Source organism: Salmo salar, chromosome 01, assembly GCF_965601325.2.
Source record: "Salmo salar chromosome 01, fSalSal1, whole genome shotgun sequence".
In the NCBI taxonomy this organism is placed as follows: domain Eukaryota; kingdom Metazoa; phylum Chordata; class Actinopteri; order Salmoniformes; family Salmonidae; genus Salmo; species Salmo salar.
Window position 1 is genome coordinate 33,341,502 of NC_138291.1, and position 19,923 is coordinate 33,361,424.

A 19,923-nucleotide genomic window follows, 5' to 3' on the forward strand; every position below is an offset into this window, starting at 1 on the left:
ATAATGATGTATTCCTGTGTAGTACAGATCAGGGACCCATGATGTAATTCCGTTACTATAATTATGTTACCAGGTGTAAATCCACTTCACTTACTGTAGTTCAATAAACAAAATAGATTTTCTCACCCTCAAGGTGTCATGTCATAGCTGACACCCCATTCTTTCTGCAGACATATTTTTATCTTAATTCGGAGCAGAAATTTTGTTTTTGTAAAATGTGGTCGCATAAAAAACTGAGGGAGATTTTACTGTAATTCTGTTACCAAACTTTGCATCTGCACAGTTCTTCAGGTAAATGTGTTTTTGTGACATTTTCTGTGTAAATTGTTCAAAGCTATCCTAGTGCATAAAGCTCTATGGTTTGCTAAACTTTGAAATAAATAGTTTTTTGTTGGTATACATTTTAAAATGAGAAATCTGAGTCTCAGTGTAATCCTGATACCGTGAAATTGCCCTTCAGTGTTGTTAAACTCACTACTGGGTCAAATTGACCCGCAACATAAGGGAAGGGTTAATATTCGTTTAACAATATTCGTTTAACATTCCAGAAACCCAATCAGTATGACTTAACGATCTGAACTTGTGCACTACTGCAAGGCGTTACAAAGGTTGGTGCGGACAGCCCAGTACATCACTGGGGCTGAGCTCCCTTCCATCCAGGACCTCTATACCAGGTGGTGTGAGAGGAAGGCTCTGAAAATTGTCAAAGACCCCAGCCACCCAAGCCAGAGACTCTTCACTCTGCTACCGCACAGAAAGCGGTACCAGAGCGCCAAGTCTGGGACCAAAAGGTTCCTGAACAGCTTTTGTGAGTGGACGAATGTGCGCGGGTAGCCTACCGGAGTGCCTTTGTTAAGTGACTGTTAGACAATCAGATGACAACATCATGACAGGTTGTGTTTATGCCACATTAAAATCATAGGTGGCGTGTCCATAAGGCTAGGGGAAGCTAAGCTTTCCCTAAAGTAAATTTAATTAAATTGCCAAAATTATATAGCCTAATTAGCTTAATCCTGTCTATACAGAAATAAATAAATCATTCAAAATAGGCTTCTACAGCAGAAAGCATGATTTGGCCACAGAGGATCATTATCTTATTAAAAAAAAGCTGTGGAGTGTTTTAAATTGCATAGTCTACAGTTGGAAGGCCCGGAGGGCCCACAATTTGGGCAGCGCACGCTGCAAATACCAATAATATATATTATACTGAATTGACTTGTACTGTAAAATACATTGAACAAAAATACAGTATAAACGTAACATGTAAAGTGTTGGTCTCATGTTTCATGATCTGAAATAAAAGATCCCAGAATTGTTCTATATGCACAAATATGTTTACATCCCTGTTAGTGAACATTTCTCCTTTGCCAAGATAATCCATCAACCTGACAGGTGTGGCATATCAAGAAGCTGATTAAACAGCATGATCATTACACAGGTGCACCTTGTGCTGGGGACAATGAAAGGCCACTCTAAAATGTGCAGTTTTGTCACACAACACAATGCCACAGTTGTCTCAAGTTTTGAGGGAGTGTGCAATTGGCATGCTGACTACAGTAATGTCCACCAGAGCTGTTGCCAGATAATTTAATGTTAATTTCTCTACCAAAAGCCGTCTCCAACGTCATTTTAGAGAATTTGGCAGTACGTCCAACGGCCTCACAACCGCAGACCATGTGTAACCACGCCAGCCAAGGACCACCACATCCAGGCTTCTTCACCTGCGGGATCGTCTGAGACCGGCCACCCAGACAGCTGATGAAACGGAGGAGTATTTCTGTCTGTAATAAAGCCCTTTGTGGGGAAAAACTAATTCTGATTGGCTGGGCCTGGCTCCCCAGTGGGTGTGCATGGCTCCCAAGTGGGTGGAAATGGCTCCCCAGTGGGTGGGCCTATGCCCTCCCAGGCCCACCCATGGCTGCACCCATGCCCAGTCATGTGAAATCCATAGATTAGGGCATCATTTATTTATTTAAATTGACTGATTTCCTTATATGAACTGTAACTCAGTAAAATCGTTTAAATTGTTGCATGTTGCGTTTATATTTTTGTTCACTATCGATGATTGTTGAATTGTGACTGTCAGTAAAAAGCAGAGAGACCACCAAGGCATATTTCAATATTTAAAAATACAATCACGAAAAAACTGTTAACAAAGCAAATGGCTATTTCTGCAGATAAATGACAATGAAAAGACTCCAATCTGTCTTTTAGTTATCAAAATTCTTAACTTAATTGAGGGAACAGCAGCCTAACTTATTGGATACCAGTTGACAACATCAGCCATATCCCCGGTGAGTGTGCCTATTCACTGTCTTTATCATTTGGTCTGTGCCACTTTTGTTTGTTTTTGGACAAGTTAGATGAATGTCATATTGGATTTGTGTCTCCTCTTTTTCATAGTCCAATTTTATGGATCAGACAACATTGTTTTATTGATCTGTTTGTCAGTGTCATCAGAGTAGGCTACCCTGTGCACGCACTTGGGTGTCCCGTACCGGTAAGAAATTAAATCTACTTTCACTCCTGCCTACATGTACATATTACCTCAACTAACTCGTACCCCTGCACATTGAGTCCGTACCAGTACTAATTCAGGAGACCATAACTATATGCCCATATCAGGATTGGCTAAAAGTAAACAATTCAGAGACTGAAACGAATAAATCAGAATACTTATATTTAAGCAGAGCAAATCGATATATAATCCCGAAATCTGCTGTAACTGTCAACAGCAAAACAAAGCTTAAAACGATGTTTGAGAACTCTGAATGCAGAAAAGTAATGGTGAATTCACTTCCGGACACGGTAGGCTCTATGCTGTCGAAACAAGCTCGTCTTTCCTTGATTTTAGTTTGTTCTGCTCCTAACATCTGCCTCTCAGTTGACAAAAAAATGGTGGATTTGCCTCCTTCCCAGTCAGTAAGAAATGCCCTTACAGAAAAAGATCGCAGTTTTGAAATTGCAGTAAAAGTGCACTAACTGCAGTCGACTTTGGTATTTTGGAAGCAGTGATTGCAGAATAACTGCAATGTACTGCAGTTATACTGCACTGTAAGTAAAGTTACACTGCAAAATAACTGCAGTTAAAAAAACTGTGTTATTGTGGACGCAGTATTTGCAACATACAGTACTGTAGTTATACTGCACTCTGACTGCAATCTATTTTTGTTAGGGCGACCCGCAAGTATTCTTCTCAACTCAACGCCCAGCGCTCACAGCAGCAGCAGGATGAATACAGCTGCACGCTTTTATTTTTAAGGCTGATACCGGAAGTTAATGTTTTGTTTGCAGTTCCCAACCATCTCGTGACTTCTATCATCATAACAGTGGGGATGGTCTGTTTTACGAAGCAGCTGCTTTATAAGTGGGATGCACTGCTGAGCGCTACATTCCGAGGGGTTCGTGCTGATTGTACAGAGATTGTGACAGCCGGTTAAATGGCGTCCCTTGACAAGGCAAGAACAAGATGTCAGGAGAAGTGCAGTACTATCATAAGGAAACGTATATTTGAAATACAGAAGAGGAATGGAGGGAAAAATAGATGCAGAGGAGATTTAAGAGAGAGAGGGAGGAAGAGGTTGATCTTGAGTCGGTTAAAAATGGCGGAAAAAATGGAGATGGTTTGTTAAAGAAGAATGGTAGAAAGTGTAAGCAGAGTGAGCTGAAGACAGGAGAAATGGAAGTGAATGAGTTCGAAGTATCGGAGGTGGTAAGTGTGGTGAAGTTCACGGAGCCCGAGGCTTGCACTGAGGGTCAGCATTAAGATAAGTCTGTGACAGTAGGAGTGAAGTTTTTGGAAAAAGTGGACCCTTGCCGTTTGGCTGATCCATTTCTGGTTTCAGGGTGGGTGAAAACAGAGTTGGGTGCTGTGGAGTCGGTGAGGGTAACCAGAAGTGGTCTTGTGACAATTGTTTGCGTTTCTGCTGGCCAGAGGGAGAAGGCACTCTGCGTTTAACGAATGGGGGCAAGAAATATGAATTGCTGTTGTTGTTTTGCTCTCAAGAAAAGGGTGCCATTGAAAGGAGTGATTACTGGGGTAGCAGTAAATGTAAAAGTTGACCAACTGAAGGGGAAGATTCCCGGTGTTTGTGATGCTCGTCGTTTGGTGCGACGCAGACAGGGTGGCGTGAGTGGTGAAACAGAACAGTCATTGTCCGTTCTTTTTAGTTTTGATGTTGAGTCTTTGCCCGACAAAGTGATGTCAGGATATGTAACTAATCCTGTGCAAGTTTTTGTGCCAAATACAATACGTTGTTACAGGTGTCAAGCTTATGGACATATGGCAGCAGTGTGTAGGATGGAAAGTAGTGGTATGTGTTTATTGAAGGGGTACCCATGGGGCTGGGGATCAGAAATATCCAGTGCGAGAGAGGCAAATGGAGGTTCCCAGGGTTAGAGTAGTGCAGAAGTTGTCATATGCTGAGGCAGTGAAGAAAGTAGAGGAAGATGGGTCAAGGGGGAGGGATCCTGAGAGGAGTGGTGTGAGTAGTAGATATGTACCAGTACAGAGGGATAGACCAGAAAGTGATATACAGTACCAGTTAAAAGTTTGGACACACCTACTCATTCAAGGGTTTTACTTTATTTTTACTATTTTCTACATTGTAGAATAATATTGAAGACATCATAACTATGAAAAAACACATTCCAAAACTCTTTATAATAGCTACATAAGGCATAATAACATTACAATTATGAACAACATGATATGATACAATTCTAACAGTTGGATTTTAACCCCAAAACATTGCTATAAAGGCTACTGGCATACCTAGATGTTACATGTCTGACATGTGTTTTGCAGGTTTCAAAGAAATACAGGGAAAGTGAAGAGTTCTACTACAGACTCATTGGTCAGTATCGGAAGATTACCTTACCGGATATGCCTTGCAAGGCTCTGTTTGTAGGTGAGGCAGACATCCAGGAGCGTAGGGTGGCCATTGACAAACTAGTCAAGTTCATCTCCATGAATTCCACACTTGCTACTTGCCCAGAGGTGTTGGAGTTCTTAGGTAAGGTACCAAAATGCACTTCAAGTCTTTTCCATGCAGTTTTGAGAAATGTTGTGAAATTACTTGTTCCTTCCCTCTCTTTCCAACTAAATATGGCACCATGCACTGTTGGCCGGTAAATAACTAGTTTGATTTGCTTGTATCTGACTGAAACTTGCACTTGCTAAGTCGGAAGTTTACATACACCTTAGCCAAATACATTTAAACTCAGTTTTTCACAATTCCTGACATTTAATCCATGTAAAAATTCCCTGTCTTAGGTCAGTTAGGATCACCACTTTATTTTAAGAATGTGAAATGTCAGAATAATAGTTGAGAGAATTATTTATTTCAGCTTTTATATCTTTCATCACATTCCCAGTGGGTCAGAAGTTTACATACACTCAATTAGTATTTCGTAGTGTAACCGATGTGAAATGGCTAGTTAGTTAGCGGTGGTGCGCTCTAATAGCATTTCAGCCAGTGACGTCACTCGCTCTGAGACTTGAAGTAGGGTTTCCCCTTGCGGCGGTAACGATGCTTCGTGGGTGTCAGTTGTTGATGTGTGCAAAGGTTGGGGCGAAGAGAGGGACGGAACCTACACTGTTACAGTAGCACTGCCTTTAAATTGTTTAACTTGGGTCAAACGTTTCGGGTAGCCTTCCACAAGCTTCCCACAATAAGTTGGGTGAATTTTGGCCCATTACTCCTAACAAAGCTGGTGTAACTGAGTCAGGTTTGTAGGCCTCCTTGATCGCAAACACTTTTTCAGTTCTGCCCACATATTTTCTATAAGACTGAGGTCAGGGCTTTGTGATGGCCACTCCAATACCTTGACTTTGTTGTCCTTAAGCCATTTTGCCACAACTTTGAAAGTATGCTTGGGGTCATTGTCCATTTGGAAGACCCATTTGTGACCAAGCTTTAACTTCCTGACTGATGTCTTGAGATGTTGCTTCAACATATCCACATCATTTTCCTACCTCATGATGCCATCTATTTTGTGAAGTGCACCAGTCCCTCCTGCAGCAAATCACCCCCACAACATGATGCTGCCACCCCCGTGCTTCACAAAATAGTTGGGATGGTGTTCTTCGGCTTGCAAGCCTCCCCCATTTTCCTTCAAACATGGTCATTATGGCCAAACAGTTCTATTTTTGTTTCATCAGACCAGAGGACATTTCTCCAGAATGTACGATCTTTGTCCCCATGTGCAGTTGCAAACCGTAGTCTGGCTTTTTATGGCGGTTTTGGAGCAGTGGTTTCTTCTTTGCTGAGCGGCCTTCAGGTTGTGTCGATATAGGACTCGTTTTACTGTGGATATATATACTTTTGTACCTGTTGCCTCCAGCATTTTCACAAGGTCCTTTGCTGTTGTTCTGGGATTGATTTGCACTTTTCGCACAAAAGAACATTCATCTCTACGAGACAGAACGCGTCTCCTTCCTGAGTGGTATGACGGCTGCGTGGTCCCATGGTGTTTATGCTTGCATACTATTGTTTGTACAGATGAACGTGGTACCTTCAGGCGTTTGGAAATTGGTGGTACCTTCGGCTGATTTCTTTTGATTTTCTCATGATGTCAAACAAAGAGGCACTGAGTTTAAAGGTAGGCCTTGAAATACATCCACAGGTACACCTCCAATTGACTCAAATGATGTCAATTAGCCTATCAGAAGCTTCTAAAGCCATGACATCATTTTCTTGAATTTTCAAAGCTGTTTAAAGGCAAAGTCAACTTAGTGTATGTAAACTTCTGACCCACTGGAATTGTGATACAGTGAATTATAAGTGAAATAATCTGTCTGTAAACAATTGTTGGAAAAATGACTTGTGTCATGCACAAGGTAGATGTCCTAACCAACTTGCCAAAACTATAGTTTGTTAACAAGAAATATGTGGAGTGGTTGAAAAACGAGTTTTAATGACTCCACCCTAAGTGTATGTAAACTTCCGACTTCAACTGTATGTTAATGCCACCCCTGCCATCTCAATGCAAACTGGTTGATATAGGTCAGAACATTTTCAACTTTGGGGATTACTACTCTTACTATTGCTCTGCACCAAACTACCAAAACACTTACATTTGACATTACCGTGGCTTTGCACTCAAATGTGTCCTGTGAAATGATTATTTGAACAATGAGGTTACAATATACCAAGGTGCTCAGGGGTTCAAATTCAAGATGTACGCCTGTGCATCTACCTTGCTAGTTATTATTGAAAGGTAATAAAACATGTACAGTATCTCCCTGTAATGTAGACACACAATACCCTATAATGTCAAAATGGAATTATGTTTTTTTTTTGACCAATTAATTAAAATGCCTTGAGTCAACCCCTTTGTTATGGGAAGCCTAAATAAATTCAGGAGTAAAATTTGCTTAAGAAGTCAAATAAGTTGCATGGACTCACTTTGTGTGCAATAATAGTGTTTAAAATTATTTTTGAATGACTCCCTCATATCTGTACCCCACACATACAATTATCTGTAAAGTCCCTCAATCAAGCAGCGAATTTCAAACACAGATTAAACCACAAAGACCAGGGGGTTTTCCAATGCCTCGCAAAGAAGGGCACCTATTTGTAGATGGGTAAAAAAAAAAAGCAGACACTGATTATCCTTTTGAGCATGGTGAAGTCATTAATTACACTGTGGATGGTGCACTCAGTGGCCGGAGAGGAAGAAAACTGCTCAAAGATTTCATGGTGACTTTAAAACATTTACAGAGTGTAATGGCTGTGATGGTAGAAAACTGAGGATGGATCAATAACATTGTAGTGTAGTTACCCTGCAATAATAGTCTAAATGACAGAGTGAAAATAAGGAAGCCTTTACAGAATACATTTTTTCCCAAAACATGCAACCTGTTTGCAATAGGGCACTAAAGTAAAACTGCAAAAAATATGGCAAAGGAATTAACATTATGTCATGAGTACAAAGGGTTATGTTTGGGGCAAATCCAACACATCACTGAGTACCACTCTTCATATTTTCAAGCGTGGTGGTGGCTGCATCATGTAACGGATATGCTTGTCATCGGAAAGGAATAGGGAGTTTTTTAGGATACAAAATGGAATAGATCTAAACACATGCAAAATCCTAAAGGAATACCTGGTTCAGTCTGCTTTCCAACAGACACTGGGAGACAAATTTACCTTTCAGCAGGACAATAACCAGTGGTGATTTTAGCATTTAAATCTTGATGGGGCAAACTAAACATTTTGGGTGATGCATGCCAGCAAAGCCACTACACAACACCATTTTGAATAATGGCGCAGGAGGAGATGGCTGCCGTTTTACGGGCTCGTAACCAATTGTGCTATTGTGTGTGTTTTTTCGCGTTATTTGTAACTTCATTTGTACATAATGTTTCTGCCACTAACTCTTATGACTGAAAAGAGCTTCTGGATATCAGGACAGCGATTACTCACCTCGTACTGGACAAAGATTTTTTTCTTTAACGAGTCAGACGCAAAGGATTTACTTAACACCCGACAAGTCCCAAATCCTCATCATTCGCATGAGAAAGAGACGGAGATACGGAGACATAGGTCAGGGTGCCTTGTAAGGATCTGACGGCAAGTGGGTAATCTGCCTCAACCATCAGTCCTATTAGCCAATGTACAATCATTGGATAACAAAACAGACGAGCTACGATCACGAATCTCCTACCAACGGGACATTAAAAACTGTAATATCTTATGTTTCACAAAGTCGTGGCTGAACGACGACATAGATAACATACAGCTGGCGGGGTTTACGCTGCATCGGCAAGATAGAACAGTTGCCTCCGGTAAGACAAGGGGTGACGGTCTGTGTATATTTGTGAAGAACAGCTGGTGCACAAAATTTTATACTAAAGAAGTCTTGAGGTTTTGCTCTCCTGAGGTAGAGTATCTCATGATAAGCTGTACACCACACTAGTTACCATAAGCAAACAGGAAAACACTCACCAGAGGCGGCGCTCCTAGTGGCCGGGGACTTTAATGCAGGGAAACTTAAATCTGTTTTACCTAATTTCTACCAATATGTTAAATGTGCAACCAGAGGAAAAAAAGCTCTACACCACCTTTACTTCACACATAGAGACACGCACAAAGCTCTCCCTCGCCCTCCATTTGGCAAATATGACCATAATTCTATCCTCCTGATTCCTGCAAAAACTAAAGCAGGAAGCACCAGTGACTCGGTCAGTAAAGAAGGGGTCAGATGACGCAGATGTTAAGCTACAGGACTGTTTTGCGAGCACAGTCTGGAATATGTTCCAGGATTCATCCGATGGCATTGAGGAGTACACCACATCAGTCCCTGGCTTCATCAATAAGTGCATCGATGATGTCATCCCCCAACCAGAAGCCATGGATTACAGACAACATCCCGCTATGCCCTCCGATGAACCATCAAACAGATTTTAATGTCCCGTTGGTAGGATCATCTTGATCTTAGGTCATCGATTTTATTTTCCAATGATTGCACGTTGACCAATAGAACGGATGGCAGTGGGGGTTTAGTCGCTTGCCTACAAATTCTCAGAAGGCAGACCGCCCTCCGCCCTCTTTTTCTCCGTCTTTTCTTCAAGCAAATGATGGGGATTTGGACGTGTTCCAGAGAAAGCAGTATATTCTTCACGTCGGACTCGTTAAAGGAAAAAGTTTCTTCCAGTTCGAGGTGAGTAATCACTGTTCTGATGTCCAGAAGTTATGTTCGGTCATAAGATGGTAGCAGCAACATTATGTATGAAAAAAACGTTTTTTTTTTAAGTTACAAACAATGCAAATAAACTAACAAAATAGCACAGTTGGTTAGGAGAACGTAAAACCGGCTCTGACGCTTGTCGGATGTGGCAGGGCTTGCAAACTATTACAGACTACAAAGGGAAGCACAGCCGCGAGCTGCCCAGTGACACGAGACTACCAGACAAGTTAAATTACTTCTATGCTCGGTTCGAGGCAAGCAACACTGAAGCATGCATGAGAGCATAAGCTGTTCCGGACGACTGTGTGATCACGCTTTCCGTAGCCGATGTGAGTAAGACCTTTAAACAGGTCAACATTCACAAGGCCGCAGGGCCAGACGGATTACCAGGATGTATACTCCGAGCATGTGCTGACCAACTGGCAAGTGTCTTCCCTGACATTTTTAACCTGTCCCTGACTGAGTCTGTAATACCAACATGTTTCAAGCAGACAACCATAGTTCCTGTGCCCAAGAACTCCAAGGTAACCTGCCTAAATGACTACCGACCCTTAGCACTAACGTCTGAAGCCGTAAAGTGCAACGAAATGCTAGTCATGGCTCAAATCAACACCATTATCCCAGAAACCCTAGACCACTCCAATTTGCATACCACCCCAACAGATCCACAGATGATGCAATCTCTATTGCACTCCACACTGCCCTTTCCCACCTGGACGAAAGGAACACCTATGTGAGAATGCTATTCATTGACTACAGCTCAACGTTCAACACCATAGTACCCTCAAAGCTCATCACTAAGCTGAGGACCCTGGGACTAAACACCCCTCTCTGCAACTGGATCCTGGACTTCCTGACAGGCCGCGCCCAGGTGGTAAGGGAAGGCAACAACACCATCTGCCACGCTGATTCTCAACACGGGGGCCCCTCAGGGGTGCGGGCTCAGTCCGCTCCTGTACTCCCTGTTCACCCATGACTGCATGGCCAGGCACGACTCCAACACCACCATTAAGTTTGCCGACGACACAACAGTCGTAGGCCTGATCGCCGACAACGATGAGACAGCCAATAGGGAAGAGGTCAGAGACCTGGCCATGTGCTGCCAGGATAACAACCTCTCCCTTAACGTGATCAAGACAAAGGAGATGATTGTCGACAACAGGAAAAGGATGAACGAGCATGCCCCTATTCTCATCCACGGGGCTGTATTGGAGCAGGTTGAGAGCTTCAAGTTGCTTGGTGTCCACATCGCCAACAAACTATCATGGTCCAAACACACTAAGAGTCGTGAAGAGGGCACGACAAAGCCTATTCCCCCTCAGGAGACTGAAAAGATTTGGCATGGGTCCTCAGATCCTCAAATAGTTCTACAGCTGCACCATCGAGAGCATACTGACTGGTTGCATCACTGCCTGGTATGGCAACTGCTTGGCCTCCGACCCGCAAGGCACTTCAGATGGTAATGCATACGGCCCAGTGCATCACTGGGGCCAAGCTTCCTGCCATCCAGGACCTCTATACCAGGCAGTGTCAGAGGAAGGCCCTAAAAATAGTCAAAGACTCCAGTCACCCAATAATAGACTATTCTCTTTTCTACCACACGGCAAGCGGTACCGGACTGCCAAGTCTAGGTCCAAAAGGCTTCTTAACAGCTTCTACCCCCAAGCCATAAGACTCCGAAACAGCTAATCAAACGGCTGCCCAGACTATTTGCATTGCCCCCTCCCCCCTCTTTTATGCTGATGCTACTCTCTGTTTATTTTCTATGCACAGTCACTTTAATTCTACCTACATGTACATATTACCTCAGTAACCTCGACTAACCTGTGCCCCCGCACATTGACTTTGTACCGGTACCCCCTGTGTATAGGCTCGCTACTGTTGTTTTACTGCTCCTCTTTAATTATTAGTTATTTCTATTTTTTACTTAGCACTTATTTTTCTTCAAACTGCATTGTTGATTAAGGGCTTGTAAGTAAGCATTTCACTGTAAGGTCTTCACCTATTGTATTCTGCGCACGTGACAAATAAAATTTGAACACTGAAGAATACATTAATTGCACTATAACGGTGACAAACGGTGCCCACAAACTGTTGGGGCCTACATAAAGCTGTTCCAACAGCAGAGTCTCAACAGCAGTCACTGCTACACCTGGCTATCAGCGAAGCCTTGTCTAGCAGCGAAACAGTTAATTTAGCCTCATTTACTGACTTAAAAAAAACATAGTTGATATGGCTGACTTGCTTAAACAAATGTGGTTTCTACTGACAATTGAGATGTACGAACTATGGCATAAGGGGACGACAAGTGGATAAAAGGCAATCCGTAACTACGATTAAGACAATGGGTGAACTAGGACGGACGTAGTCAATATAACTATTTGTTCAGCACTTTTGAAATGTACAGCAACAGAATTCAGAACATGGGCCATTCTTACAGTGTTCTCCCTGTACACCAAGTCAGAACCATAGGATAAATAAATGGGGCATATAAGCACACAATGAAAGCTCTTAAAATATTTGATAATTACATGTTCTCCACCAAGTCAGAACAGTAGGCCAAAATAAGAGGGGAAAATAGACCAAATGATTAGGGTGAGGTACATGGGCTACTAACAGCTTTCTACACAACATACACTTAGTATTACTTTCTTCCCTAAAGTATACATATCTCCCTGGCATATTACATCATTTATGCAGCAGCCTACAAGACATTTTTGGACTCACCTTGTTGTGCTGTGCTCACTTGAACAGGGAGGTGGCACAGAGGTCCTTCGTGGGAAAATTTTGTCATCAAAGTTTGGCATTATCTGGATTTATGGGGCATTCAAGACAATTGACAACTCTGAAAAAAAAACAAGGTCAAATCATGATGACGTCAGTGATCTTCAGGTCGGAGCTGTAGAAAAAGGCCTGAGTTCCCGATTTACAATTCCGAGTTGGATGACGGTTGAAAATGTATTTTCCCAGTCGGAGCTTGTTTTCCCAGTTGTCTTGAACTCACTGAAGTCAGATTTCCCAGTTCCGAGTTAAGTTGTTTTGAGCGTGGCAGAAATCATGCTGGATTGACAGCATGGCCAATGTTGAAAGTTTATCGTTCGGGCTCCCGAGTGGTGCAGCGGCCTAAGGCACTGCATCTCAGTGCTTGAGGCGTCACTACAGACACTCTGGTTAGAATCCAGGTTGTATCACAACTGGCCGGGATTGGGAGCCCCATAGGGTGGCGCACAATTGGCCCAGCATCATCTGGGTTTGGCCGGTGTAGGCCGTCATTGTAAATAAGAATTTGTTCTTAACTAACTTGCCTAGTTAAAATAAAATAAAAAATAAGCTTGGAAAAGAGACCCTTAAACCCAGACTTGGGGCCACACAGCCACTCCACTGAATGAGAGGCTAGTGATTTCTTTGCAACGCTTGCATTTAGCCAGTAATTCCTTCCAAACCACTCATTGTTCATTTTGCGATTTCCAACCTGGGTAATGTTTATGGCCGATGACCACCGATACGTTTTATCAATAATTTATCTTTATATGAGAAGGATTAAAAAGTATTTGCAAGTAGATTGTCAACTTGATTCATGATGATGTCTCCTAGCTTGCTAGCTAAGATTTTGAAAGTCTGATGTTGAGTCCAATCAAAGCTACTGTAGATATAACATGATTTGACATCATTTTATATGTGGCCGATGACCACCGATACGTTTTATCAATAATTTATCTTTATATGAGAAGGATTAAAAAGTATTTGCAAGTAGATTGTCAACTTGATTCATGATGATGTCTCCTAGCTTGCTAGCTAAGATTTTGAAAGTCTGATGTTGAGTCCAATCAAAGCTACTGTAGATATAACATGATTTGACATAATTTTATATGTGGCCAATGACCTTGAGCCTTCTTGGATTGGCACTTCTAATGTAACTCTATGGCAGCACCCAATGGGGCTTGAATTTTGAGCTCTACCCTTAGATTTGGAGGTGATGTAGTGTCCCCATGAGTGACAGAACACTGAGCCAATCACGGCGCAGCTAGAGAACATTACCAACGCCTACGCTCCGTATTTTCCGCTGGCTGCCTGACCACCACAGAAAGCACAGAGCTAGGCTGAAACACCTGCATTTTGGAGCTGCCTTACTCAAGAAAGCAAAAAAGAGATAATGTTCGTATGTGGCCTTATTAACTACATTTTTTACATTGTTTGCAAACTGATATGTGACGCATATTCATGCGTGTCACAGCTGCCCTGAATGATAGGTCGTCACTGACAATAACCTAATACACAAGGCCAAATATACTGTGGAGTTGCTTACCAAGACAACATTGAAAGTTTCTAAGTGGCCAATTTACAGTTTTGACTTAAATCGGCTTTAAAATCTATGGCAAGACTTGAAAATGGCTGTCTAGCAATGATCAACAACCATCTTGACAGCGCTTGAAGAATTTTTTTAATAATAATGTGCAAATATTGTACAATCCAGGTGTGCAAAGCTCTTAGAGACTTACCAAGTAAGACTCACAGCTGTAGTTGTTGCCAAAAGAAATTCTAACTCGGGTGTGTGAACACTTATGTAAATTAGATAAGGGGTGTGAATACTTATAGAAATTAGATATTTCTGTATTCCATTTTCAATACATTTGCAAACATTTCTAAAAACATGTTTTCACTTTGTCGTTATTGGGTATTGTGTGTAGATGGGTGAGAAAAAATATATTTAATCAATTTTGAATTCAGGTTGTAACACAACAAAATGTGGAATAAGTCAAGGGGTATGAATACTTTCTGAAGGCACTGAACATACTATTGAAAAGTCATTCACAATTTGGTTATGGTGGTGCCAATCTGAGACAAACTTATTTTTGTAAATTTTTACTCAGCAGACCATATTATCCTCAGACATATATTCTGTAAAATAAATCATAGATTTTTGTCTGCTGGGGCCACCTCTAGGAAGAGCTGCAGGAACACAGTGACTTTCTCCAACAGTCCAGGGCACAGTTTGAAGTGGATGAAGGGCACATAAACCAAAACACCACTAAAGATAAACAAGGTGACATAGAGGTACTCTATTGCGGGGTTGTCAATTATAGGTGCCAGCACAAGGAAAATTGCTGCGATGATGACCAAGATGGGGATTACAATAGGAACCTGGATGAACAAACAAAAACAATGGTACGCTCACAAGAGGTGTGGGCAGCAGATGTGACCATTTGTGTAATTAAATTGTTATAAACCAATGTCTTGTTCAAATGGACTCAGACCTTTATAAATAAAAGTAGAAATGAGATATCGTATAAGACTCACCCTATATGGCCTGGGAAGTTCAGGTTTCTTGATCTTGAGGTAGAGGAGCCCAGACAGAGTGATTGCATAGAAGAACCAGGCAGTGAAACTGGCAATATCAATGGAGAGGGATGTAAGATAAATAAAGCAACAACAAAAAGTTGATGTATTGAGCAATTTTAAAGTCAGCATAAACTACCTGAAGTAGTTGACAATGCTCTGAAAGTCACCAGGGATGAGAACCAGGAGTGAGATAGCCGTGGTGAAGATCAGGGCTGGAGAGGGGGTCAGTCGATTCACATGGGCCATGGACAGAATATCAGGCTGGGGAAGGAAAAAAAACACAAATGTTGACATAAAAAACTACCACTTACATCAGAAAAAAAAGGTTTTGATAAAATTGTCTGTCTCTCGAATGTGTTTCTCACCATGTGTCCCTCTCTTGCAGCCACAAAGCACACCCGGCCGCCACTAAAGAATGTTCCATTCAGGGAGCCGAAAGCAGACAAAGCGGCTGCGATAGACATCACCCATCCCCAGCTCCCGAGCACCTTATTCCTGTTGACGACAACTAGGTAATTTCTCAGCTCACCACAAATGTAAAGAAATGAGAGAGAGGTGTGTGGATGGAGTCAAGCTCTCTCACCCCCAGGTGACAGCCACTGCATTCGACGACATCAGTTCTCTTGGCGTCATGGCAGCCAGGTAGCTCACATTGACTAGTAGATACAGCATGGTTACCATGGGGATGGCAATTATAACTGCCCTGGGCAGATTTACCTGAGAGGGTGCAAGGTGGAGAAAGATAGTTTACATCCTTAAGATCATGTAAGGAAATGCATTACTTATTACAGTGCATTCTTACCTCAGGTCTTTTCAACTCTTCTGTCACATAGTTCAAGTTGTACCAGCCAGCGAAGGACCAGAGGCCTTGGTAAAAAGCCATCCCTATGGAGCTCAAACCCAAGTTCGTACCATCAAAAGCATTTTGTTGTACAGCAACATTGCCCTGTGCAATTATCACTATCCCTCCAATTACTATAACCATCAGTGCAAATAGCTTAGCCACCAAGAAGACCACCTGAATTCTCATGGCTAAACGTACATTCAAGATGTTTGCCATGGCTACAACCATGATGGCTACAACAGCAGCACACTTCACTATTAGCTGAGGAGGAGAACAGTCTTGGTAGAAAGGTGCCACAGCATATTCTGCAAAACTGAGGGATATTGCTGCAATGCTCGCTGGTTTCACCAATAGTAGGAAGGTGAAGGCCACAAAGAAGGCAGGAAACTGTCCATAGATTCGAAGAATGTAGATAAAGTCCCCTCCTGATTCTTTAATAATGGTTCCTAGCTCAGCATATGAGAGTGCCCCCAGCATGGCTACAAGGCCAGACAATGCCCAAATGATCAGGCTTGCCCCTGGACTTCCAATGTAGGACAGCACAAACTGAGGGGACATGAATATTCCCGATCCAATCATGGTTCCTGCTACCAATGACACAGCACTGACTAAACCCAACTCGCGCTTCAGTTGAATCCTCTCTGTTTCTGTTTCTGCCATGGCCAGACCCCAAATTTATTCAAACAACAGGAGAAACTGTTGTCAACGACAGATCCTCTCTTCTTTTAGGCAAGAACAATTATGACAAACACCTGGCTAATCTTTGATGCTGGGTGTAAAGTCCTTAGTTAATATTAACTTCTCAAGTTAAATAAAGTATATTGTTGTGTCGTCTTTGTTTATAGCTGTAAAATGGTTCCCATAAAGATTACACCCCCCCCCCAGGAGAGTGATAAAAGAGGATGCTATGTCATCGTACAGTTAGATTATTCCTTTAAATGTTTATGGATGGCGTAGAAATTCCTTCTCTTTCCCTGAGGGTTGGAAAAATCAAGGCCAAGGTTGACCTCTCACTATTGTTATGTGTGTTGGTGCTAAAGCCACCTGCAATTGCTGTCAGAAGCCATGTGAATATAGAAATTACAGCTGAGTGTAGACTTGCCCCCTAGCTGATGATGTTGGTCTGCAGACATACTATATGTTACACTGTCTTTCCATCTGGATCAGTCTATCAAATGCAATCTAGATAAGGGCACACAGTATCGCTGTCTGTGGGATTGTTCAAATATCAAAGCATTTTGTCAGGATGCGATAAATTATACTTTTTGTCAGGTATTGGTGCAGTTGATTTTCCTGCATATTCTATACTCAGTATTTTTGGTTTGTTTCATGTGGCCTGTAACCTCAGTAGTACAAAAAATGAAATGGTCTATTTTTTCTACTCCAGGTAAAACATACAATTGTAGCACTCCAGAAAAATCCAGACAAAACAATATTAAACTGTTTATTGTTTATTTGTTTAACTGTTCCTTACCTCAGGCCGTTTTAGTTCTTCTGTGACATAATTCAAAGTGTTCCAGCCATCATAGGACCACAGACCCTGATAAAGAGAAATCCCAATGGAACTGATTTCCACATTGGTCCCTTTAAAGGAATCCTCAAAGTGTTCAGTGTTCCCCTTGAAAAGCAGCACCACACCTCCAATAATTATCACTGCCAAGGCCACCAGCTTGATCACCATGGAAAATACCTGGATGAACATAGCCAGACGTACATTCATACTGTTCACAATTGCTAACACCAAAATCCCTGCTGCAGCCACACACTTGACCACCAGCTCTGGAGGGGTACAGTCATGGTAGAAAGGAGCCACTGCATATTCAGCAAAGCTCAGTGCTATCCCTGTTGCACTGGCAGGTCTCATCACAATGACGAAGCTAAAGACAAACATGAAGGCAATTACTTGGCCAAATATCCGCAGAATATATATGTACTCTGCCCCAGACTCAGAAATGACAGTGCCCAGTTCAGCATAGCAGAGGGAACCCAACGTGGCCAGCAGACCACAGGCTGCCCAGATCACCAGGCTGGCTCCTGGGCTTCCTATGTTGACCAGCACAGACTGAGGGGACATAAAAATTCCAGATCCCATCATGGTCCCGGCAATGAATGAGATAGCACCAATAAGCCCCACCTCACGCTTCAAGATGAGTTTCTGTGTTTTAGCTGCCATCCTGAGACTTGGTAGTAGATCTATTCTCAACAGATATGTTTTACCAAGGTCCAAACTGGGGAGAGGCATAAATGTTTTGTCCGTATAGGACAAGGTCACACCTACTATTACATCAGTTAACTATTACTAGACTGGGACTGAGTTGAGTCAAGGCTGTCGGCTTTAATCTACTAGGAAACTTTAACCTACTAAAGAAGAAAGAAACATACCAGGAATATATATACCAATATACTATAATTTCAAACATTCTGGAACAATAGTAGTACCTCAAATAGCTCAGAGGAAGGGTGATTCACTAAAATGTATGATGTTTCACTTTGTTATCAACCGAGTTGGTCCTAAATCATCAATAGGTATACTGTTTTTTATGTGTCAGAGACACAGTTAAAGTAGGGCATGTTTTGCTTCCCTGTGCCTTGGAGTAAAGCATGCTGCATTATTGAAAATACAGTAGATACCAAAAAGATGCAGGCACAGCATACCTAAACCACTTTTAGTGGTCCTTTGAAATCACCCTGTATGAGATATAATGAAAATATGATGTATTACAGTATGGACTTTAAATCAGTACTAACATAACTATAATGTGCAGTTTCTATAGGCTAATGTAAGTGTGACAGCTCTACAATGTGTGACAGTTCTGTTATTTTCTACCTCAGGATGTTTCAGCTCTTCTGTCACAATTTAAGTTGTTCCATCCATTGTAGGACCACAGACTCTTATAGAAAACAATACGTATTGGATTGATGGCTGGTCCCTTTAAAATAATCGTGAAAGCCTTTGATGAGCAATACCACTCCTCCAATAATGATTACTGACAGTGCCAGCACAGTGCCAACATGAAGAACACTTGCATTCCTAAGTTCTTGCCTTTCTAGGGAATGTTGCCTAGTCACTGTGCTTCTACATCTGCATTGCTTGCCTTTTGGGATTTTAGGCTGGGTTTCATTATAAACACTTTGTGACATCTGCTGTATAATGGGCTTTATAAATACTTTTGATTTTATTTGATATTCAACAAAGCTCAGTGAGATCCCTGCCCCACTGGCAAGCCTCACAAATATGATTGAGCTGAAAATTAACATGAAGGAAATGTGTCCTTAACAAAAACAATGTACCATACACCAACAAGATATCTGTAGAGAAAAACTTTAACTTCTGTGTCCAAGTATTTTATAACCACATTTCAGTGTCAATGGATTGTTACAGATTAGATAGGGACTGCTGTTTTCTTTTTTTCTTTTGCACCAATGACAACTTTGTGTGTGTGTGTGTGTGTGTGTGTGTGTGTGTGTGTGTGTGTGTGTGTGTGTGTGTGTGTGTGTGTGTGTGTGTGTGTGTGTGTGTGTGTGTGTGTGTGTGATTGACCACCTGATTATCCGGTACACCCATTGCACATGATTAACCGTTTTTACAAATTGTTTCAACATTATATACAGTACTACTCAAATTAGTTACGTCACCCTAGATCATCAACTAGATTCAGCCATGGGCCCAAACTGTAACGATCGTCTAAAGGAGTAGACCAAGGTGCAGCGTGGTAAGTGTTCATCTTGATTTTATTTTAAATCAGAACACTTAAACAAAATAATAAACAATGGTAAACGACCGTCACGTCTTGCAGGCTTTACAAAGCAGTACAAAAATAAGATCCCACAACTCAAGGAGGGAAAAGGGCTGCCTAAGTATGGTTCCCAATCAGAGACAACGATAGGCAGCTGCCTCTGATTGGAAACCATACCTGGCCAAAACATAGAAATATAAACCATAGAATGCCCACCCCACACCCTGACCTAACAAAATAGAGAAATAAACCGTCTCTCTCCGGTCAGGGCGTGACACAAACAGATATATTTTTTAAATTTTCAAACCA

General features: G+C 41.9%; 1 protein-coding gene across 2 annotated transcripts; it reads right to left on the reverse strand.

Moving 5' to 3' along the window:
• Nucleotides 1–14,111: 14,111 nt before the first annotated feature.
• On the reverse strand, nt 14,112–18,105 carry LOC106600731 (b(0,+)-type amino acid transporter 1). Of its 2 annotated transcripts, none has more exons than XM_014192321.3 (6): nt 17,352–18,105; nt 15,617–15,750; nt 15,399–15,528; nt 15,170–15,294; nt 14,992–15,079; nt 14,112–14,835 (listed from the first exon to the last, which is right to left on the reverse strand). In XM_014192321.3, the coding sequence occupies exons 1-6, from the start codon at nt 18,048–18,050 to the stop codon at nt 14,605–14,607; spliced, it is 1,407 nt and encodes a 468-aa protein (XP_014047796.1). In that variant the 5' UTR covers nt 18,051–18,105; the 3' UTR covers nt 14,112–14,604. The 2 variants fall into 2 exon arrangements, with proteins under 2 accessions (XP_014047796.1, XP_014047804.1); XM_014192329.3 differs by lacking the exon at nt 17,352–18,105 and adding an exon at nt 15,836–17,313.
• Nucleotides 18,106–19,923: the final 1,818 nt, after the last annotated feature.

Excerpts from the sequence above, each read along its gene's own strand:
- LOC106600731 (XM_014192329.3), bottom strand. The coding sequence starts at position 16,537 with ATGGCAGAAACAGAAACAGAGAGGATTCAACTGAAGCGCGAGTTGGGT. Across the intron at positions 15,529-15,616 it reads GCAGTGGCTGTCACCTGGGG|GAATAAGGTGCTCGGGAGCT; the intron begins GTGAGAGAGCTT and ends TGTCGTCAACAG. Across the intron at positions 15,295-15,398 it reads CTGCAAGAGAGGGACACATG|CCTGATATTCTGTCCATGGC; the intron begins GTGAGAAACACA and ends TTCCTTCCCCAG.